This window comes from Natator depressus, chromosome 11 (assembly GCF_965152275.1).
Source record: "Natator depressus isolate rNatDep1 chromosome 11, rNatDep2.hap1, whole genome shotgun sequence".
NCBI classification, from domain to species: Eukaryota; Metazoa; Chordata; order Testudines; family Cheloniidae; genus Natator; species Natator depressus.
The window spans coordinates 20,264,096-20,289,182 of record NC_134244.1 but is presented as its reverse complement, the minus strand read 5'-3'; the positions used below and the strand labels follow the sequence as shown (position 1 = coordinate 20,289,182).

The window sequence follows — 25,087 nt, the reverse complement described above, 5'->3', positions numbered from 1 at the left end:
CAATGCCCTGACTTCAAATGGCATTGAATGTTAAGTTAATGAGCTGCCACAGATCTGAACAAATTATTTTTATTCTTTAATGAGTCAATTGAGAGAGAAAAATCGGTTCATCTCAGGAAAAGTTTGCTTTCCTCTTTGTTAAATTCCATTAAAAAAGAAGAATTATATTTTAAAGATAACTTCCGTGCACTAAGATTTACCTCTTTATACACTTTTATGAAGCAGCACCAGGAGGACGAGATTAGTGAGAACTCTGCAAACAAGTAAAGGGGGAAGGTCACCGTTTTGCCGATAGCACCAACTTAAAGATAAGACAGTCTATATCCTAAAAGGAATCAGAATGCAAAGATAATTATTTTTCCTCTAATTTACACAATACAGGCAACTGGCTTGGACTCACACTTGATCTTATCCCAAGCGGGCTATCTTAAACAGCTGATTGATACACCAGTTTTCACAGCACTACCTTTACAATTCTTAAGAAGCAGTACATGACATTTAAGCTAGCACCAATTCCTAAATGGAACAGTCATCAGGATGAATCAATATTACCTCTTCATTTCTTTCCTAAACACCCAAAATATAACCTAACAGCCAGTGGACAGTGGTCTAGAACAGTAATATCAAGCTTTGTATTTCATGGTTAACTTAGCTGAAGCTATGCTTTTAATTCTCACAGTAACTCTGCCATTCAGGACTACAAAGAATATATTTACCCCAACCATATTTTAAATGGCTTTTAACACCAAAAGTTTCCAAAGTATAGGCTTCAAAACGTGAGAGACAAGAATGGACTAGCAAAGGGAATTTTAGAAAGAACAAGGCATTCAATATCAGCACTTTGGCTTCTAGAAATGTAAGTCACTCAAATGGAGAGCTACAATAATGGAAGACGGGAAAATATTACCAGATTTTCTTTGAGTTCACTCAGGCTGTGATTTTCAAAGTACCGTAAGGAATTAGGCACTTAGTTTCAGTTGCCTTTTCATGGAATATGGAAGGTAACTCCTTTAGTCTACTTTGAAAATCCCAACAGCACATTCGACTTATTCACATTCACCCCCTCTTTGTGTCTCCCCAAACATCCATATGAACCAATATTCTCCGAGCATAAATGTTTTTAGAAAGCAAATTTTAGCCTTTAAAAAAAATTGCACAAAGCATTCATGGAAGTAGGTTGTACACTCACCCGTTCAGAGCACTGAAACTATAGCATGTGACTTAATTGACCAACCAAATGATCAACAGAACTGTAATGTGAACACTTGCAGAGATAAATTAGCTGAAAAATTAACAAAAATTGAAAATGAATGAATACGTTGAAATCTGCTGGTAGAAATTCTAGGAGCAGAGAAGCTAAATTTGGATATATGATTCTTTCACAAGTCTTTGTGATTTTTGCAAATTTCCTGAGCTCTCATAATGGTGGTCACAGACTCTCAACCTCCTGCCCATTCCCATGTCACCTTTTACCTTTTAGCAGTAAAGCCTCTTCCAGTCCACTCACCTCCTCCAGTGCAGCTAAGAGATCAGTCATCTCTACTTCAGTCTGGGGGCCAGATCCGTGGCTATGCAGAGGTGCACATACCAAGGGATGGGGGTTGGATGGAAAAAGAGATAAATATTTCACCTAGGTGCTTATGTGATCCTGAATACCATAATATCAAAGTGCCTCACGAGCTTTAGTGTATATCACCTCACAACACCCCATGAGGTAGGGGATTACTATTATCCCCATTTTACGGATGGGAACCGAGACACAGTGACTTGCGCAAAGTCAAACAGGAAGTCTGTGGTGGAGCAGGAAATTGAACCCAGGTGCCAGCAACCAGGACATGGGGGTCTGAAGATAATGTTGGAGATGGGGTCAGGAACCAGCAGTCAGAGTCGAGGGTCAAAGCCAGATTCAGGAATTAGGAAGGGGAGCATGCCCAGAAGCAGGAACAAGGCTGGAGTAGGATTGAGCACAAGTCAAGCACAGGAGTGATCATGGGGGCTGGCATAAGCATTGAGCAGCCAGGGACCTGCTGCTGGGCTTAAGAGCACCCCTGCTGACTTCCTTCAGCCAAACAGGTGTGTTGGCGAATCAGGTGGTTCTGCTGTAGCTCATGTGCATTCATTAGTCTGTCTGTAGACTGAGTTATTTAGTCCCAGGCTTACCTGCAGGCCTTCGTTCCTGATACCAGGTCTCCCAAGTCCCAGGGTAGTGTCCTATCCACTGGACCATTCTTCCTCTCACATGAAGCTCACTTTCGCACTACCCAGATGCTGGGCCAGCTATAGGCAGAACCTACTCCTCAGGCACAAGAACAGCCTGTTTCACCAGCCCCGAACAAACCTAGGTGATTGACAGGGAATACTGGAGCTGCAGTTCTGCTCCCTATGCAGGCAGCAGGAAAAGTGAAGCAAAGGAGCCTCTGGAGAAGCCCCTCTGCACTGCAGTGATCCTCCCAAAACTACTTATGACAGCTTTACAGCCAGACCCGAATGATGGTATGGCACCACCCACAAGAATCTGGGCCAATGTCATCAAGTTTAGATCTTCTACACTCTGACTTCCTGGCCCTATTTTTACTAGGATTACTGGTCTTTTTGCACCCTTTTCCTCCAGGGTTGTACCAGAGGTTCTTTATTGCTATATATAGATTCTGTAAGCAATAAGGATTCCCTTTACAACTTCCTGACATTCTGTAGTTTCCCAGCTTATTGTTAACTACTGAAAAAGTGATAAAAATAATAACGATCCATTTGCTGCACTGATATATGGCATCTTGTTAGTCCTGTTTTTCTCCTGTGTTCATGTCACAGCACCGTAAATATTAGCTAAGACCAACTGGTAAGTTTTTGGCTTTACCATCATTTAACTTCCTAGTGAGCTACGGTCTTTCTCTGGTGAGCTTTCAGCAAAAAGGAGCTAGCAAGTCCCAATGTCTGGGCACTGTGAAAGAGTACAAACATTTCTGGGAAAATACAGTTATCTACATTTTGTAACTGTTGTTCTTTGAGATGTGTTGCTCATGTCCATTCCAATTAGGTGTGTGCATGCTGCGTGAAAAGTAGCCAGAAGGTTTTTCCCCTAACAGTATCTGTCGGGTCAGCTCAGACGCCCCCTGGAGTCGCGCCTCCATGGTGCCATACATAGGACCCTGCCAACCCACTGCCACTTCAGTTCCTTCTTGCCGGCATTACTCCAACAGAGGGGTTGGGGTGGATGGGTCTTGGAATGGACATGAGCAAGACATCTCGAAGAACAGTTATGAAAGGTAGGTAACCGTTTTTTCTTCTTTGAGTGCTTGCTCATGTCAATTCCAATCCGGTGGCTCCCAAGCAGGAACTCTGAGGCGGGCTCAGAGCTCATGGGTTTGCTAATTGAAGCACCGCTCTGCCGAAGGTTGCATCGTCTCTTGCCTGCCGGGTAATGGTGTAGGGTGAGGTACAAGTGTGGACTGGGGACCACATCACAGCCCAGAAAATTTCCTGGGTCAGACCTTGGGCCAGGAATGCCACTGAAGATGCCTGCAACCGAATGGAGTACGCTGTCAGCGCAGGGACAGGTATTTTTGCCATATCGTAGCACGTCCGGACATGCCCTCAGCTCCCTGACATTGATGTGATGTGAGAGCTCTGCATGGGACCAGAGGCCCTGAGCTCCCCCAGATGTGCGCCTCATCCCATCACTGATGCATTTCTGACTAGGGAAAGAGAATGTTGAGGTCTGGAGAAGGGAATCCCCGCATGCATGGCTTGTGAGTTGAGCCACCATAGGAGAAACTCGAGAGCTGGCTGGGAACGAGTGACTACCTTGTCTAGACTGTCCCGGTTTGGTCGATACACTGAGGCTAGCCACACCTGAAGGGGCTGGAGCCTCAGTCTGGTATGCTGCACTACATAAGTACAGGCAGCCATTTGGCCGAGGAGCTTCAGGCAATTCCTCACTGTGGTGGTAGGGAATCATCTGAGATCTTTTATGGTATCATAAAAGGTCTAAAACCGTGACTCTGGTAAAAAATGCTCTCACCTGTTTTGAGTCCAACTATGAACTCTATCCGCTGAATGGGGGACAGGGTTGATTTCTACACATTTAGTAGAAGGCCAAGGTCATCAAAAGTTGCTCTTATCAGGCTTACATGCGCCTCCACTTGTGTTTTGGAGCGGCCCTTGATCAGCCAGTCGTTGAGGTATGGAAACACCCTCACTGGTGCTTCCGTAAGAAAGCGACCATGGCTGCCATGCACTTGGTGAACACCTGAGGTGCTGCTGACAGGCTGAAGGGGAGGACTGTGAAATGATAGTGATTGTGGTTTATCACGAACCTGAGGAATTTTCTGTGAGACAGGGTTATGGATATGTGAAAATATGTTTCCTTCAAGTCGAGGGAGGCATACCAGTCTCCCAGATCCAGGGAAGGGATAATGGAGGCCAAAGAGACCATGCGGAACTTCAGTTTCTTCATGAATAAGTTGAGGTTTTGCAAGTCTAGAATAGGTCTGAGACCACCTTTGGCTTTTGGGATTAGGAAATAATGGGACTAAAAACTCTTGCCCCTTAGCTCCCGAGGAACCTCTTCCACTTTCCCTACTCTTAGGAGCAGCTGCACCTCTTGCATTAGAAGATGCTTGTGAGAGGGGTCCCTGAAGAGGGATGGGGGGGGAGGGGAAGGGAAAGAGGGAGGAACTGGAGAGAATATCCCAGTTCTAGCATGCGAAGCACCCAGCGATCCGACGTGATCCAGACCCATGCATGGTAGAATTAGAACAGCTGGCACAAAAAGGATGGGATAAGTTGGATCTAGTATTAAATCTGGTACGTCTCCCTTGGGCGCACCTTCAAAAGGCTTGTTTTTGACCAGAGGACTGTTTCACCTGCCCAGAGCCCTGAGCAGATGAAGGAGGAGGCCTCTTCCTGTTGTTTCTAGTACGCCTCCTAGAATAGTCCTGCCTATTCTGCAGTTGGTAGAACTGAGGCAGGGACTGGGGCTTAAACATATGCCAGCTACACAGGGGAGGCATGAGGCCCAGGAACTTGAGAATGGCTCTTGAGTCTTTAAGGTTGTGAATCCATAAATCTGTTTTCTTAAGAAGAGGGTCAAGCCCTCAAACAGGAGCTCCTGGATGGTCTGTTGGACCTCATATGGGAATCCTGCTGCCTGCTGCCAGGAGCGCCTCCTCATGGCCACCACTGAAGCCATGGTCCGAGTGGCCAAATCAGCACCATACAGGGCTTCCTGTAGCACAACCTGTGCCACAAGCTTGCCCTCCACCACCACGGTGGAGAATTCTGCCCTCAAGTCTTCTGGCAGAAGCTCCGTGAATTTGACACAGCAGTTATAGCTTCAATTCCTGCAGGGCTAAGGATCACCTGGTGGTTTGAAATCCAAAGCTGGAGCCCCCCCGTTAGAATAGACTTTTCTCATGAAGAGGTTCAGCTTCTTCACATCTTGGGCTTTAGGTGATGGACCTTGGTGCCCTTGATGTTCTCGTTTGTTCGCCGCTGCCGCCATCTCTAAAGAGTTTGGTGGCGGGTGTCAATAAAAGTATTCAAACCATTTAGCAGGGACAAAATACTTCCTCTCTGTCCATTCGCCGGCAGGGTCTGCCACAGAGTTTTGTCACCCTTATCTGAATCCTGCTATTCCTCCTGCTCCCCCATCCCCAAGGCAACAACATTTTGGTACTGACGTGGTCTGGAAAAGACTGACAGACCTGCCTAAGTCGAGAGCTGAATCAGAGGGAATGTCACCTCCTCAGACTTTGGTGTGATGCCTCCATGTCTCATTGAATTGCATTGTCTTTTTTGCAAACTTTCATCTTGTGTTGTTCATTATCTCCTCTTGGCATTTTTCCTGCATTATTGGAATTGAAGTATCTCCCTTCCACTGAATCCATTTCAGTGAGCCATTCTGCCAAATATTAAGTAAGTTGAATCTCATTTTAATTTCGTCCATTACTCAGTCCCAGCTTTAATGTTGCCTTCCTGATCTTTTTGCTACAGGCTTTAACAGATTGTGGTTTTTTGTCTCAGTTTAGTTCAGCTGCAAGTAGACGTGTCCGTATCAGAAAAGGCTCTCTTGATGGCCGTATCCGTAGAGATGGCAAGATTGAGTAGACACACAAACCAGACTACTTCACTAGATCTAGTGGGAATTTTTTAACAACTATTTTTTAATAGGAAAATTCAGATTTGTCAAAAGGAAAATTTTTTTTTCTAGGAAGTTACCAGTTTCAACAAAACCTTTTGCTAAGAAAGGTTTCCCAGGTCCAAGATAGACTGGTCAAAACCATATGGAGAGAGTGCTATCCCACCTGGCTGTTCTAGGGGGCATATAAAACTGAAGCTCTGCCTCATTCAGACCCGGAACTTGAACTTGGATCTTCCACATGCAGGATAAAAGTCCTAACCACGAAAGTGTTGGCTGTTCTGGGATGGCGGGCGGGGGTGGGGGTGGGGTGGGAGGGAGGGAGGGAGAGTAGTGTCTTTCAGCATCTCCTGTTGGACCCATTGCACTTAAAATATTCACTGGAGCAGGGTCCCAAACCAAGGTCTCCCATATCCCAGGTGAGTGCCCTAACCACCGGGCTGTTGGGTATTCTGGGATCTGTCTGGCTCTGGTTTTTCACAAAAACTTCATATAGTCTTGGTTTTGTCCTGATGCAGGACAGGAAAATCCTTTCTGCCCAGCTGTACTACCCACTCCTAAAAGGTGGCCCTTCAGAGTCACAGTTGAGGCACAGTGTCAGAGCCAACATAAAGAAGCTTGCACTCATATTGACTTTTCTGTAACTTATGTGGACAGTTTTCTTCCGAATCTTGAACAAACTATTTTTAAACACTAAATTTGGCCTTCCTCTTGTGGGTGCACTAAATGGCCAAGTTGGTAGAGAGAGCCCTTCCCCTCTGCCCAAACAAAGTAAAGGGCAGCACCTAAGAGACAACAGATGCTTTACAGACCAAAAAACCCCCACCAAAACCACAAATGGGTCCATGCCTATGCGCAATCTATTTCCCAGGAAAAAATAGGTTAAACTCATTCTAATCAAACTACTAGATTCCTGTTCATTTGAAAATATACTGCAGCAGTGCATTTAAAGTATTTTGATCTCCCAAGAAAATACTTGGCTTGTCCTCACAACAAATCTGCATTTTTTCAGAAATACTGGAGCCTGAATATGCAAATGATAAGAATGTATTAATTATCATTAGTCATTCCTTCACAAAGACTAGAAGTAATTGGAGAAATAATTTGAGAAAATTGAAGTACGTGACAGAACGCATTAAGATTCATCAAGTTTCAATTCTCTTGTTCTGTCAGCTTGTCAAAAGTAGATGTCTGCTACTCCGGCATTATGGGTTTAAACATTTTGTTTCCCACCCCCTAAACGAGTGTACCATTTAGCTCTCCTTATAATTTGCTTTGAAATTAACTAGATCTGGCATGGTACATTTTCTATTTAATGGGCAATATAACAAACAAGATTAAGTTTCTTAAAGACAATGCTTTACAAGCCTCTCTGTTAATTAGGTGTGATCCTCACTCTTCGGGAGCTTTGAGGGACAAGGGGAGTGATACCTTTATTGGTGAGAGAGACAAGCTCTCGCTCACCAACAGAAGTTGGTCCAATAAAAGATTGCCTCATCCACTTTGCCTCTCTAATATCCTGGGACCGACACTGCTACAAACACTGCATATTAGTTAACTTAACGAGTTTTCTAGATGAAGTATCCTGTATTGTTACAATTGACTTGGAAGGTGACATCATATAAATATGCCACATATGCAAGTGGAATGAATTGGCCCATAAGGTCCATAACAAAGCATTTATGTTGCTCTATATCTACACCCTGCACCAATTCACCTTGAATAGAGAGGTCTGTGAATATGCAGCACCTTTCAAATACCACTTACTCAAACAGCTAAGGAGAATTTGGATAACATCACTTCAATATTTAAAATTACAATAAAAAATTAGTTTACAAGCCTGCTCCTGCATATAATTAAAACAGTTCTGATAGCTTCTCAATATAGGACTTCAAAATCAGCACCACCAATTAAAACGGCCACTTAGTCAGGTCAGCAAATATTACACACCACCACCTAAATAGAACCCAAGGACATAACCCTGAAGAAGCTCATTTGGCACTTTAAACTGTTCCACATATCATTAATGGTCTTTTAGAGCTGTGGTCTCAGCCTTTTGCCTGAATTGGCAGGGGCTGTAATCTGCAAAGGCAGCATACTTATTTCCTGGCATGGGATCTGACTCTCTTATTAAACAATAATAAAGGATTGGTGACTGATCTGATGGGAGTCTCATCCATTACTCCTCCTATAGTGTAAGGGTAAAGGTGATGTTATGAAAGCTTTTCTATAGTAGAGGACTTGCAGGAGGGGAGAGTAGAATTTTTAGATCTATTCTATACTATCCCTTCACAGCAATTCACAGACTTGTTTACGTTGAGCCTAGAATTTAATTTTGGACTTTCATTCCAATTCTCCTACTTCACATGCTTGTACCACCCAAAGCTCTTCCCCCCTTTCACCCCCACCATACACTTTTTGGCATTTGTATCTTCTCCCTATCCTCACGATAGCTTAGCCAAGCTCTACACACATTTACGTGCAGATCACCAGCTTCAGCCAAGAAACGCACAACACAACTCACGAGATGGCTACTCTAAATTACACTAGTTGTCAATGAACCTCCAGGAGCAGTTATGGCAGTCAGGGTCATGCTCCCTCTTTCTCCCAGCTGTGGGCCCTTATGCCAGTTGTAGGCAAAGGAATAAGAGGAGCCACAACTCCAGGCATATGCCACTGAAAGAGGCCCCCCTACACTTGGGTGATACTCTCATGGTTGGCTATCCTGGTTCTAAGGGCCAGTTTGAGCCAGCATAATCCATAGCAGGCCAAAGGTAGGAGAGAATTGAGCCTCAGTACTTTCCATCTTTCCTCACAGGTTATTTCCTTCAGGCTTTTATTTTGTGTGCGAAGACATACAGACAACATAGCAGCATGAGATTAGCAACAATTAATGTACATCTTACTTTCTACAACGCATTGCATGGTGTGTCTGGAAACATCACTCAGGTCTTAAATTTGGTAGTGGTAGGGTGGTGGTGGCACAATGATGCTACAGACTAGTTCTTGTTGCCTGCTGTGGGCAGGCACTTAAATTGCATGATTCAGTAGCAGGTAATTTGTTTTTGAATTTCAAGGTCCGATAAATATAACTGAACTGGGTTGGAAAATTACGTGCACCTAATACATACAAATTAACCTTAAACCTTTCAGAGTTACCATTTTAAAAGTCAAAATGATTTACTTGGGAAAAAGGTCAAAATATCCTGGCTCCCAAAAACTTTTAGTTGTCAAGACATCTTAAACATAACAGTCTTCGCAAATACTTCTAAAATGTGCTTTTAGCTGTTAATAGTAATCAGTTAGCTACATTGAGTGATACGGTATTGCAAAAACATTTAGCAATGAAGTTACAGAATATTCATATATGTAAATACACACAAGGAAAGAACTTCAAAGTTCCAGGCCACAGGGTGCTTCATTGGGACATATGGGTGCTATTCCCAGCGCTGACACCGACTTACTATGTGACTGACTTACTATGTGACCTTGGGAAAGTTTTTAGATATATCAGGATGAAAGATTTTGCAAGGGAACTTGCACAGTATCTGTCTATCCCATTACAGTCTAGACAGAAGTATCAACAATGTGTTTTTGTGAGCCTAAAAATTATTCAACAATTGAAATTTAAAAATAACTGAACAATGTCGTCGTCATGTCAGACAGCAAAATAACTGAGAATTTTAAACTCATCTTACACTATAGTTACTCTTTGAAGGACTAAAAATGGCCTAGGTCCATATTCTCCAGAGTTACATATTTGCTTAACTTTATGAACTGTGAGTAGTCACATTAACTTCCCTGGGGCTGCTCTCGGTGCATAAAGTTAAGCACGTGCATATGTTTTTGCAGGATCAAGGCCATAAAAACTGTGTGTGTCTTTCAAGGACTTCCACAAAATGTGGTTCTCTAACTGCTGGGACAGCAAATTAAAAGTCAAGCTGTTCTTTTTTGGGCTTGTTCTTCATCACTAGTAATAAGTAAATTCTGTTAGAGCAATCTAACAATTTTGTTGATTCACAATGCATAACAGAATCCAGCTCCCACACTTGTATGAGTGTTGACTCTGCAGAGTCAGTAGGAAGAAAGAGTAGTAACATACTTAAACTGCCACTGACTTAATTGACTGCCACCATTCTGATCAGTTGGTGCCATATTACAATTCATAGTTTATTGCAATAAAAATTAGCTACATAAAAATAGTTTGTTTCACTGTGTTCCAAAAGTCTAGCCAGAATCCAAAACAAATACCAGTGTCAGGCCCCTACACCTTATTTTGGAATAGAATCTTTCAAAGCAAGTTAAATTCTCTTTACTCCACAGGATTTAGAATGTATTTTGAAGGATACTAACCTAATCTGCAGTGGAATACTTTAGTACTGACTCAAAACCAAAAAGCCTTTCTACTCTTTGTATAAAGTCTTGCCAAACAGAAATTCTGCAGTCTTGTTTTTCCCTCCCAGGAGTTCCAAATTGCAAAGTCACTTATCTGTCATTTATAATATTTAAACAATGAAAAATTCAGTGGTACATTGTGAACTGGGTTGTCAACCCTCCAGGATTGTCCTGGAGTATCCAGGAATTAAAAATTAATCTTTAATTAAAGATTGTCATGTGAGGAAACCTCCAGAATATGTCCAACCAAAACTGGCAACCTTAATTGTGCATAACTGAAAACATGGCTTCACATAAAACTGTCAATTTAAAATACTGGATTGAGATAACTTGTTTGCCTGTAGTTGCAATGCCATCTCCTCTTTTCCAGAACACTCAGGAATATCGTCAGCAGAATCTGTCTTTTGTGGTAGCAGTAGAAAAGGAAGTCCCTTGCACAATAGATCTGAACTGCTTTATTCCATTTCTGTGCTTGTATTTCTTCCAGCTTTCTCTAGCAGAAGAATGAATCTTCAAAATAGATGATGCAACAATAAAATAAGCTACTCAGGGTAAACAGTGGAAAATTACAAAAGAGCCTACAGCAAGATAAGCAGTCTAAAAAAATCTGGTACAATTTGAGCAGTCTCCTCAATTCCTGCACGATCATAATTTTAAATGCAAAGTCATATCTTTAATACAATCTGTTAGAAATAAACTCATCCAGTAATATTTGTATTGGAATTTAATTGTCCAATAACCTTGTGACATGCACTGCAAACAACTCCATCATTTGTAATGGAAGTTCAGACTGACAGATAGAAAACCTCAAACTTAAATGTTTTCAATAAAGAGCATAACTGAGTGCACTGTATACTTGGTTTAAAATAAAGGCTACGATAAGTTACATTACAATCTAAAAACAAATCAACATTTTAGATAGTTAAATTAAGCTTCTAAAACCAGTGTAGGTTATCCTGGCTATTAAACAACTACAAGAGCAAGTTATAAAATCCAAGGGAGTAGCATCAAAATATACGTTGTATGAAGTGGCACTTCCCATATCTAGCCAATTGTCTAGACTGTTGCACGCTTGGCATTCTGTGTAGTAGGGAAAGTGTCTTATTTCCATGACTTATCCTACCAGCCCCATCAAGATTTGCTACTCAATTTTTTCTCTGAAATTATAAAGTTGAAATAAACATGTTGAAACAAGTAAACTGTTCCCCAAAAGTTGCTGAAGACAATAAATGTTGCTAATGAGACTTGAGCGGAGATAAGATCCTGTTATAATCTTTACTGTAGAATATTTATGATCTAAAGTATTCGGTGAGGAAAAGCTTTCTTAGTTAGCCCATCAGTTTCCCAATATGAAAACAGGAAGTGACTCACTAGACTTTAGAACAAGAAGAAAACAATTTTGTCTCAATGCTAAATTTAAATCTAGTAAGCTGCACAAAGCAAGGAATTATTGTGAGATGACAAAGTAAATGCCTCATCTCCACAGAAGGAAAGATGACTTATAAGGTGCTCCTTGATAAAAATACAGTACGTCTCAAGCAGGCAGAGTCAGACGACTTAACCAGAAGAAAGTTTTCTTTATCAACTAAAATGTACTGCCTAGTTAAAGAATTTTTTTGTAATGACCTGCATAGTATAAGCTAAATTTCATGGTACGTTTGTTTTCTGTGCCAGATCAATAAGGGATTCTTTGAAGTTAACTGGGTGGCGACATTGTTATTAACTGTTGGCATGGACCTCAGAAAGAAGGAAGTTAATTGAGCTAACTAGATTGACTCCAGAGTGAGGTAACTGCTTAAGACCCTAGTCATAAGCAAAGGGGGTAAAAAGGGCCTTCGGTGCTGACCGGTGTCAGGAAAACAGATGTATTTTAAGTTGCCTAGGCATTGCTACACAGGATCTTTCTTTTTGTTACACTGAAGATTACCTTCTGGTCCTTGTTAATTGATGTAGTAACTTAGCTCAATAGTGTCCATTTCTGAAAGTCTATCTTTTTTAAAGTTTTATGTTTTCCTCCAAATCCAATGTGATTTATTTTCTTTAAATCAGCAATCCAAATAGTTGTATGCATTTTTGCAAATATTAAAAAAAAACAGGATACAAAATATCTACAATACATTAAATAAACAAGCTATCAATACAGGTCAAACCCAAACATTTTCTTGAAACAAATGTTAATGTCGTCACCAGCACATCTGCCCCTCATATATCTATGTCCACTCATTAATTTTCTTAGGCTTTCAATGAGTCTCGTACTATTCTTTTAAGGTCTTGGTTCTGTGGTGGAAATGGAAGACACACAAGGGTATTTTATAGAGCCTCCACTACCCCCTCATTTTTAAACCAAAGGATTTTAGCTTGGATACCTCCCCCAATGATCACCACTTTGGAGGTATTGCATGGGGAGAAGTTGGTCTCTCAGGTAGGCAGGTATCAAAATATTTAGAGTTTTATAGGTCAAAACATTTAAACACCAGCCTGAAGACTAACCAAAAGCCAGTGAAGGTTGTAGAACAAGGTTGCGATATGCTCTCTACTGGAAAAGCCACCAACAACATTCTACACCATTTTAAATTTCTTAATTGTCTTATGTATATATGTCTATTAAAATACTCTTATCTCAAGAGAAGAAGCATAGGTAACTACAGTGAGTTCCAAATCCAAAAGAAAATACAACTTGCACAGAGAATTCTGTATAAGTAACAACTTTATTGTAACTTGATGTGCTGAAATGCAAAAAATATTTTCAGCAACAAGATACAAAAAGTATTTCACCATTAACATCAGCTGATAAAAATGCTGGATGGTTTGATGCAAGTGTTCACATATCTGAATTCTCTTAATCATTTCCACCTCAAAACAGGTCTAAATCATTTCATTTGTTTCATTTCTAAAATAGGACTCATTTATGTTAAGCCTTCTTTTTTGAAGTCTCAAAAACCAGGATTAGCTAGGTTACAGAGAATGATGAAGCCTACCAACGCAAACACTTAAAAAAATGAATTCCCTTTCCAAACTAAGTCCATTTACTGCAAACAAAAGCCAAGTTGCGAGACTAATTAAGATAGACTATAAACTACACACCTACCGTGAGATCAATGCCATTTGAGAGAAAAGTTAATAGTGAATTTTAGTGTAAATTAAAATTAAGAATATTTAATTTGGGCAAACTAGATTTTAACATTAGTTTTGATAGCATTAGTTGTATCTCAGTTTGCACTCTAGTATCTTCTATAACAGTAGTCTTATTCCATGAGGGTGGATTATTCTATGCGGGTAGGTGGTACGTAGGCCTTACGCTGTCCCTAAACACAGTGGTGAGTTTCACTCTAAATATTTAAATCACTATGAGAATCAAATACTTGAAGTGTAAGACCCAAATCACCCTAGATAACTTACACCTTCCTTTGTGTTTGCAATTTCCACATTTAAGAAATCACAAACAAAAACAAAAAACAAAAAAATCAGTCTGTAATCATACAACCAGTATTATATTTTTGCAGGAGACCATTATCTAATACACAAGTCTGTAAAACTTGTTAAAAGTTTTAGTATTTATTATCCAGACAGTAATCTGAATTTAAGAACCAAATAAGAACCAAGCAAAACATGGTGGAGTTCAAATCAGTATTCCATAATTTGTATCTACCTCAACTCTAGCTATTTTTGTACCAAACAGCATTCTCCTTAAGAGCTTGTAAAATACCTTTTTAAAAGATTTAATATCCTATTAATCTTGTATTCATTGCAAAGGTATACTAGAAAAGGCACGCTGTGTTCATACTTCAGAATGCAGTAAATGGACTATAAAACAAGGATTTTTTAAAAACTTCATTCAAAACACCTCCCCAGAAAAGGTCCAAATGGAAAAATGATGTAATCAGCTCTACCATCATTCCAACAGTGAACCGAGTGCTTATTTTTAGAAAGTCATTTAAAAAAAAAAAAAGCACCACACAAAATCGCAGATACACACACACACATGCAGGGTTCTCCCTAGAAAAGTCTGAAAGTGGTAGCTATTGTATATTTAAGAGACTAGTGTTAGAAAGCAAAAACAAGACACAGTTACACTTTGTGCTCCAAATCCTTTAAACAGACTAAATACATTTTCAGGATTTCTGTAAGCTGGCCCGAAAAAACTGTACTTTTATCCTAGAGAGAGTTTTACATCTGCTGAACTTAAAACTGGTCATTGTGTTTTTAAAGAACACACTCTTGAGATGTGGGGAATAAAAACAAGGGGCTGAATCTAAAGGAGAAAATTGTTCTGACCAGCTATTTATTTGGGTGAGAACACTGCATGTGGTTCAACCAAGAATGAGAAGGTGAATAATTAGTGCACACTGAAGAATACAGCAATTGTTTTACCTTTTTCTTAAGAGCTGACAAACTTAAAATTATACATACTAAATCAAATATAAGCAGATCAATTGTCGTGATTTTCCATTACTGTACATGGTGTGCACTGCCTTACTGGAAAAATGGATATTTCTACAAATGTAGATATACTTACAGCACAGTGTTTGACAATTTTTGGTACAAAGTGTGCCATTAAGCTTTTTAAAAAAACCTTCAGAACAAAATCCTTAAGCTTCGCATTAGATAGCTGTATGTTGTAATTTAGAACAAGCTGAACTGGACAATCATAATTACAGTATTAAATATTCAAGTCACTTTGTATATTAGAGCTGCAAGTTTCAACAGTGAGCTTGTTCATGATGAGTATGAATATATTAGTTCTAATTTGTAATACACACTGCAGCAAAAATGTCACTATTTTGGAGGGAACAAGGATCCTTATAAACCCTATTATGAAGAATGCTTACAAAATCTTAATTTAGATGAATATTTAAAGAAAAATTTGATAAATTGCTCCATAAATAGAGTCAGGTAAGATGCCCCCTGTACCGTTCAGATACTTGTCTAAGAAGATTTTATATTTAAGCCACATTAAGATTTAGTTCAAACACAGTGTGTGCAAGCATTTGGAGGTTTGTTTTTTAAAAACTGGACTGGGCACTTATTTCTGGTTGGTCTATGCTAAAGGTTTACTTAGTAATAAAATATAAAAGCATATATGCTTTACCCTCCTAAAACTTCATTAGCATTAATTCTGAGAAATCTTAAAGAACTTAGGAAGGAGATATCTTTTCAGAAGGTAAATCTTAAATTTCATTTTTCATGTAAGTCTATAGGCAAACTGAAGTCTTTATCCTAATATGTTTATAAATTACAGTGAGATCTCCTCTCATTTCCCACTGTTAAATGCAATCTTGCCAAACAAAAAATATAGCATATTACCACCCTTACAGTAAATTCAATGTTATAACTCAGGAAACATTTAGAATGTGCACTACTGCAGATTTCCCCCGCAACTGTAAACAAAGCTATCAAACACTGAAAATGTTGGTATTAAAGCTAAAGTTCATATAATAAAGAACTGGCCCATGATAAGCACTTTACAAATGTTTCATCCTTTTCACATTATGCAGAATTTCAATACCATCCACAATGCTAGTACAACAACGGAAATGCTAGAAAAAGCAAGTCTATGCTTGCAAATACCATCTGACATTTCAGGTACCTATTCTTCCTACTATACGTTACTTCCACTGGTATGAATGGAAATTGTGCACACATGTTGAGTGGAGAACAGAACCTCTTCCAAAGTTTTGTTTAGTCATTCACATGCCTTTCTCAAAAATGTGAAAATATTCAACATAGAACATGAGAGCTTACAATAGTCACGTTCAATTAAGTCTTCAAAGACATGCTTTTCTTGTTCGTAATAAGAAAACTAAATCCCATGTGGCTGTGGGCATCTTAAAATGTATTTAAAAAGTTACGCCACAATTACCGGTACCTCATTAATTCATCAAAAGCAAAATATATATGTACCACACAACATACAAAAGTTACGCATTAAAAGTGCATAATCAGAATCCATTTGGCCCATTTCTTAAATTTACATTTGGTCATTCTATGCATCCTTTACTTTTCTATGTAACCATACATGTGGGATATAAATAATTTTTCTTCAAATACAATACTATTCTTTCTTCACAGAAAAATCTTTAACCTCTCACCCTATTCTCCATTAAATGTAAACTAGTGATGGACCATGAAGAAACACAGGCAAAAGGTTTATTATGTGTTTCTTTTTTAACGTTCGTTGGACAGCTTTGACATACACACAATAGGCATTACAAACTATATTGAAAATACATTTTTGGGCCAAACCATTGCATATTTGCCCCCACAATGAAAAATAAATTATGTTCAAAGCAGTATATTGCCATTAATAGCCTGTTGGCATCCTCTGAAAGTAAACTGGTTCTCCCTATGTATTGTACTTGGATTGGGGGCACATTATGTGCCTCCAGTTCAAGTCCTTTTAAAGAGAGTCTAGTTGAAACCTTCCAGTTAGCACAGAACCAAACTATAATCTTCATTTTTTTTTTTTTTGAAAATAATGGAAGATCCCTTTCAAAAGTTAATCTTCAGTTATCAACTTTACTGCATTATGGAGCTAGTGCAATCCTGCATAGCCTAGTCAGAAAGACAAGGCACAATAAAAAAAAAATCAAGATACATTAGACTATATGGACTAGAGAGTCATTGAAGATAATTTAAGGCCTTTCAGTGAATTAGAGAGTAATCAGTCTAATTTAAAGCTGAGGATTAAACCATAAATTATCCAACTGAAAAGCAAACAATAGGCTTTTTCAGCTTCTGTTCTGTGGACAAGGATAACAAAAATTCTTGTTATGGTTTGTGAAAACACCTCTGGACATGGAGGAGTAGAGTCATTTCAGTTTCTCTAAAGTTCATGGAAGATTTCATGACTGCTTTAGTCGTTTGCGTGGAATGCCAAACTGTGGACACTGTGCAGATGCTAATGCTCGAAAGGCCTCTGCCACTAAGTGAGGATGAGAGTGGATCATGGACTTCCAGCCTGCTGTTTCCATTATGTCTGTTGCTTGGCTGAAAACAAAAGGTTTAAGAATAATCACAGTTAAAATTATTTATGTCCATATAATGCTGAATCCTCTAAAAGCTGAAGCCGGAAAATACTTAGAATGATTTGACATGTGGAATATTGTATTTGAGTATAGTTGTATGTTATTTGTAACCAACACTGTATCCGCTTATACTTTAGTGAAACTACAGATTAACTGGAAGAAATATATCTAGCATTGTTCCGTAGTTGAAATTTTCCCCAGAGTGAAATGATCTATGCCATGCCTTCAGCCAAGGCTATACACTAATTGTGTGGCAGTCTGTAAGAAGAGTATCAACATATTTTATATGCCAGTTATAAATCTTCACTACTGAGCTCACTGACAATGTGGCAGTACATGCTGTATCCTGGGAGACATATGGATATGAAAACCTTTTGTTGCAGGTGAGTAAAGGAAAGGTACCCTAAGAAACTGTTCAGAAGTTCCAGCTCCCCTGTGCACACTTTGGGAGAACGCAAGAATTGTCAGGCCAGGCCAACTCTCTCCTCAAGACGCACTTCAGTTACAACACTTACAGGAAAGCAGCCAACCATAGAGAGCTAGGTTGTACAACAGCAGAGGATAGCTGATTTTTAAATCTTTGTTTTTAAAAGTTAAAATGATTTGGAACAGTCAAACTATGTACCAGCTAACCTAGCTAACTGTGTGATCTTATCTATCTAGGTTCTTATACGGATGCCCAGCACTGGAAATATGTTTGTCACCTTATTTCTACCTCCCCTTCCTGCTTGTCTCGCTTATTTGCTGCCTCTTCTTTCATATTAGAATGAGAACTCTGTGTCTGCCTGTGTATTTGCAGAGTGCCTAATACAAGAGAGTCCTGATCCTGGCTGGAGCCTTTGTACATTGTCATAATACAAAATAGTAGCCCCACTCCCCACATCTATGTTCCAGCCAGCCGTAGTTGCTCTCTGTTCCATCTGCTCTGGAGTAGGGCCTCTTACTTTGCTGCAGCCTTCATGGGCACAAAGAGAAACTTGGCAGATTTATATATAAAGAGAGGAAAAGATGCATTTGCACAGTTTGCTGCTGCTCTCTCACTGCTCCCCGCAGCAGCAAACTGTACTGAAGTGAGTAAGTAAAAGCTAATGTTGGCTGCTGTTGTCATCTTCTGGCAGAGGACAGACTAGCCTCAGCTCTTCTCCTTTGTGGAAGGGAAAATAAAGTGGGGGAAGAACTGTGGGGAAGTATCTCCCAGAAAGCAAGGCTTCTGTTGCAGCAGCTTTACTTCACTTGCAATCAGCAATTATCTCAATCATGTGAGAATGAAGGTGGCATTGACATTTACAAAGGATGCCTTCCACTGCTAAACAGACCATAACAGGTTTGTCTTTACTCCCATGGAAGTCAAAGCAGAGTGTAGCTCTCTTGTACTAGTGGGTAATTTGGGATATACTCTTGTGTAGGAAAAAGTAACTTTAAACTTTGTGAATCATTTTACTTACTTGCTATTCCAGTTTTTCCCATCTTTACACCCAAGTTGTCTAAGAACACTGCACCTATGACAGGGGAAGTTATACAAAAACATTTAGAAGGAAAGGATATTTAAGTACAGATATTTAAGGCATTATTTCAAGTGTAATAAAGGAACATTACTTGCCTGTTAATAAAATCTATTGCTTGTGCTTTCAACTGTTCTGCGCTGTGCAAATCTGCGAGGATAAGAATGTCAGCAACGTTTTCTACTGAGAGGTTACTACAGAGTGCCTCCTCACACATGACCTTCAGCCGTTCCAGTGCATACTAATGAAAGAAAGAACTATACTAATCATTCTTCACACTTATTCTTTCTGCTGTAACCTGTAAAGTACAACAACTCTAAAACACAATTTGCCCCACTCCTGTGACGTGCTTAGCACCATTCCTGATGACTGACTAGTGTTCCTCACAGGAGAATTATTAAAACTGCTACCTTAAAATTAATTTATTCCCCCTCTCCCCCTGTACTAACGAAGAAAAGCTGAAGAGAAGCCATAAATAATATTATTTAAATATTAGGATTATAGGAACTGCAATATCAGATCAGACCGATGGCTCAATAATCCAGTAAAATATTTCACAGTGTCAGTCTCAGAAATTTCAGATTAAAGTGCAAGAAGCCTCAGAGGAAAATTATATAAAATTCCACTGGAGGGGAAGGTTCTTCCTAACCCTTGCCAGTGATTTGCTTATTCCCTAGCTAGAACATCCATAATTGCATTATTAGACATAACTCTTTTAAACTCCTCCTAACCTCTTATTGCCACAATATACCATTGAGGGTAAATTCCAAAGGTATACATGAGTCCCCAAAAAACCCTGGTCAGTTATAAATTTGTTGTATTTCATTATATATGTTCAATAATTCTTGTACAAAGAAAAAGGGTGAATAAGGAGTACCTAATTTCCCCACTGAAAGCTTTTTTTGTATACCTTTATAATATCACCCACTCTTTCACGGAGAAACTGATCGGTACTATGTAAATAAAGTATCACAATCTGTCCTTAATTTAAAGAATCCCAAACTTGAGTCACATAATACAGCATTTTTTCCATGCCTCAAATCATTTAGTTTTCCCATCTCTGCACCTCTCATATGTCTGCTATATTATTGAGATAGGGTGACCAGAACTGAACCCAGCAATCTAGGTAAAGGTATGCTATTGATATGTAAAGGAATCATTTTGTGTATTCTCTTTCGTATTGTATACATCTTAACAGTTTACTTTTTGACCACTGCTGAACATTGAGCGGGTTTTCATTAAGCTGTACATAACACCACCCAGATCTTTTTTCTGTGTGGTTACTTACTTTAGAATCCATCATTTGTAAAAGTAATTCCAAAGTTTCCATGACAAACTTAGAAACAATCGCTGCACAAAATAGCGAAGCTGCCACATGTATTTGTTACTTTTTATTTGCATTTTATTTATATTAATATTTATCTGCACAAAGGAAAACTCTACCACTTTATTTCTTAGCTAAATTTTTCTATTCTCAGACCACATTATTTTTATTTTAGATGTATTGTTGTACTGTTTTCTAGGGTGCTTCTATTTGGATTATATAAGTAAAAGCCAGTTATGATAAAGCCATCCCTAGCAGACAAGACAGAAGTTTAATAGCGCTGCTTTTGTAACATTGCAGAACTACTTTTTCAGACTATTATTTTTCATTCATGAGAAAGGCAGAGCAAGCAGCCCTTGGCAGTTTCTAGTTATTACATTCTCTGTATTTAGCAATCATGCCTTGGATAAAAGTCTTCATTCATACAGAAACACTACTTCTCCAGTTCTCTCCACTCTTGAGTGCCTTTAACATCTGTCTCAGACTCAATGAGATCTTGAAGATGAGGCACTGTCAGAGAGAGGTATGAGGAGAGAACTAAACTACTGCATCATCAAAGCCTGGATAGCACTAATCCAATAGTTCAGAAGGAATATAAGAACGAAGTTTTTGACAAATTTAGCCACGAAGGGGCAAGTCAGTGCTGTGTGTATGTTAAAGAAGGTGCTAGGGCTGATCATGGGAGCTACAAACCTTACTTCAGTACCAGAAAAATTACTTCAAAATATAATTTCAGGTTAGTATAATAAACAAACCAGTACAGATTCCATAAGAAAAAATCTGCTTCTCTAACCTAGTAGGAGTCTCTATGCAAAGTCAACTAAGCAGTTGGAGAAGGACCTGGTAACACAGCTACATTATTGGGCATGACATCAGATAAAATGTAGACAAGTCTAAGGTAATGCACCTTGAAAGGAACAAAGCGAACAGTTCACATATGGCTGGCTTTTAACTTACTTATACCCACTTAGAAGAAGATAACTAAGCTCTGGTCTACACTACGGGGTTAGGTCGAATTTAGCCATGTTAGGTCGATTTTAAAATGAATGCGTCTACACAACCAACCCCGTTCCGTCGACCTAAAGGGCTCTTAAAATCAACTTCTGTACTCCTCCCTGGCGAGAAGAGTAGAGCCAAAATCAACCTTGCTGGGTCGAATTTGGGGTACTACAGATGCAATTGGACAGTATTGGCCTCCGGAAGCTATCCCAGAGTGCTCCAATGTGATTGCTCTGGACAGCACTTTGAACTCCAATGCACTAGCCAGGTACAGAGTAAAAGCCCCGGGAAATTCTGAATTTAATTTCCTATTTGGTCAGCGTGGAGAGCTCAGCAGCACAGGTGACCATGCAGTCCCCCCAGAATCACAAACGAGCTTCAGCATGGACTGAAAGGGAGACACTGGATCTGACTGCTGTATGGGGAGAAGAATCTGTGCAGGCCAAACTCCGATCAAAAAGGAGAAATGCTAATATATATGCCAAAATCGCACAGGGCATGGTGGAGAGAGGCTACAACAGGGACACACAGCAGTGCCGCGTGAAAGTTAAGGAGCTCAGGCAAGCCTACCAAAAGACAAAGGAGGCAAATGGTCGCTCCGGGTCAGAGCCACACACATGCCGCTTCTATGATCAGCTGCATGGCATTCTAGGAGGGAGACCCTAGCACTACCCCACCACTGTCCGTGGACACCTGCAAGGGGGGAGTCTCACACAACAGGGAGGAGGATTTTGTGGATGAGGAAGAGGAGAATGCGCAGCAGGCAAGTGGTGAATCCGTTCTCCCCGGCAGCCAGGACCTTTTCATCACCTGGAGCCAATACCCTCCCAAGGCAGGATCCCCGACCCAGAAGCCGGAGAAGCAGCTCAGGTGAGTGCACATTTGTAACTTCAGTACAGGGTTTAAAAGCAATATGTTTGCTGTTTAATGTTTGATTTGCCCTGAAGAATTGGGATGCATTCGGGGCCAGTACAGCTACTGGAAAAGTCTGTTAACGTGTCTGGGGATGGAGCGGGAATCCTCCAGGGACTTCTCCATGAAGCAATCCTGGAGGTACTCTGAAAGCCTTTGCAGAAGCTTTCCTGGGAGGACTGCCTTATTTCGTCCTCCACGGTAGGACACTTTACCACTCCAAGCCAGTAGCAAGTAGTCTGGAATCATTGCAGCACAAAGCATGGCAGCGAATGGTCCTGGGTTTTGGTTGCATTCAAGCGACATTCGGTCTTTATCTTTCTGTGTTAGCCTCGGGAGAGTGATATCATTCATGGTCACCTGGTTGAAATAGGGGAATTTTTGTAAGGGAACAATAAAAGGACCCCGTTGTTGCTGGGTTGTTTGCGCTTGACTAAAAGGGATCATCCCAGAGAATAGCCATGTGGTGGGGTGGGGGGAGGTGTGTGCTGCACATCCACACAAAAACTGCAGCCCCTCCTTTTAAAATGTGAAACCCAACCGGCATTGCTTGCTATGGGAAAGGATGGTGCTGCAGTTTGAAACCATTCCCACATGTTATGAAGATGGAAGAAGTCAACCCCGGGTACCAAAAGGCTTACCATGGCTGCCTGGAAACCAAATTCTGTTGCCCAAACGTGTGTGATGTGTCACCAAACCAGCAGGCGCTCAAATATAAAAGGCAAAATGTGACCTTATACCTAAAGCACATGTGCTGTGAATTGCTTGATTCACTATGAAAGAGTCTCCCTTTTGTTCTCAGAAATGTATCTTAAATTTTACTCTCCCTTTTTATCTCCACTCCCCCTAGTGCAAATGTTTCTATGCTCCCCCTATCATCTCCATCCCTGAGGTTATCGCAGATCAGAAGGCGAAAAAAAAAACGCACTTGCGATGACATGTTTTCCGAGCTCCTGCAGTCCTCCCGCACTGATAGGGCACAGCTTAATGCATGGAGGCATTCAGTGGCAGAGGCCAGGAAAGCATTAAATGAGCACGATGAGCAGAGGCAGGAGGTGATGCTGAGGCTAATGGGGGATCAAACAGACATGATGAAATGTCTGTTGGAGCTGCAGGAAAGCCAACAAGAGCACAGACCCCCCGTTGCATCCATTGTACAAGTTCCATATCCTCCTCACCCAGACGCCCAAGAACGCCGGGGTGGGGGGGAAGCTCTAGGCACCCAGCCACTCCACTCCACTCCAGAGGATGGCCCAAACAACAAAAGGCTGTCATTCAAACAGTTTTGATTTGTAGTGTGGCTACAGTAAGCAATGGGGCCTTGTCCTTCCCTCTTCCTGCACCCCACCCCACCCGGGCTACCTTGTCAGTTATCTCACTTTTTAAAATTAAGAAAGAAAGAAGGCATGGTTTCAAAACAGTAGTTACTTTATTTCCTTTGCCAGCTGTGATTGAAGGGGGGGGGAGGGTGGTTGGCTTACAGGGAATTAAAATCAACAAAGGGGGTGGGTTTGCAGCAAGAAGAAACACATACACAACTGTCACACCGTAGCCTGGCCAGTCATGAAACTGGTTTTCAAAGCCTCTCTAATGTGCAGCATACCTAGCCATGCTCTTCTAATTGCCCGAGTGTCTGGCTGCTCAGAATCAGCTGCCAGGCGATTTGCCTCAACCTCCCACCCCGCCATAAACGTCTCCCCCTTACTCTCACAGATATTATGGAGCACACAGCAAGTAGCAATAACAACGGGAATGCTGGTTGCGCTGAGGTTTAACCTAGTCAGCAAACAGCACCAGCGAGCTTTTAAACGTCCAAAGGCACATTTTACCACCATTCTGCACTTGCTCAGCCTATAGTTTCACTGCTCCTTACTACTGTCCAGGCTGCCTGTGTACGGCTACATGAGACATGGGAGCAAGGGGCAGGCTGGGTCCCAAAGGGAAACTATTGGCATTTCAACATCCCCGACGGTAATTTTCTGGTCTGGGAAGTAAGCCCCTTCTTGCAACTGCTCGAACAGCCCTGAGTTCCTAAAGATGTGAGCGTCATGCACCTTTCCTGGCCATCCCACGTTGACGTTGGTGAAACGTCCCTTGTGATCCACCAGTGCTTGCAGCACCATTGAGAAGTACCCCTTGTGGTTTACGTACTGGTTGGCAAGGTGGTCCAGTGCCAAGATAGGGATGTGTGTTCCATCTGTCGCCCCACCACAGTTAGGGAACCCCATTGCAGCAAAACCATCCAGTATGACCTGCGCATTTCCCAGAGTCACTACCCTTGATAGCAGAAAGTCAGTGATTGCACTAGCTACTTGGATCACAGCAGTCCCCACAGTAGACTTGCCCGCTCCAAATTGATTCCTGACTGATCGGTAGCAGTCAGGCATTGCAAGCTTCCAAGAGCTATCGCCGCTCGCTTCTCAACAGTCAGGGCAGCTCTCATCTTGGTATTCCTACGCTTCAGAGCGGGTGAAAGCAACTCACAAAGTTCAAGGAAAGTGGCGTTACGGATGCGAAAGTTTCAGAGCCACTGTGAATCATCCCGTACCTGCAACGCTATGCAGTCCCCCCAGTCTATGCTTGTTTGCTGGGCCCAGAATCGGCATTCCACTGTAGCAACCAGCCCCACTGCCGCCATGATGTCCCAATTGCCACAGCCCATGCTTCAGCAACGTCTGTGTCCATGTCCTCATCACAACCGTCCTCGTGCTGGTATCTCTTAGCCCAGTTCTGCACATACTTCAGGATAATGTGAGCATTGTAAACACCTTGCGCAACAGCAGCGGTGAGCTGA

General features: G+C 40.9%; 1 protein-coding gene across 1 annotated transcript in view; it reads right to left on the bottom strand.

Moving 5' to 3' along the window:
- Positions 1-11,580: 11,580 nt before the first annotated feature.
- SPOPL (speckle type BTB/POZ protein like) overlaps positions 11,581-25,087 on the bottom strand; it is a 63,219-nt gene continuing 49,712 nt past the window's right edge. The window contains exons 9-11 of the mRNA XM_074967285.1: positions 19,157-19,299; positions 19,002-19,055; positions 11,581-17,518 (exon numbers count right to left, since the gene is read on the bottom strand). Coding sequence (XP_074823386.1) covers positions 17,374-17,518; positions 19,002-19,055; positions 19,157-19,299 — 342 coding nt within the window. The 3' untranslated portion in view covers positions 11,581-17,373. The remainder of the gene's footprint in view (positions 17,519-19,001; positions 19,056-19,156; positions 19,300-25,087) is intronic.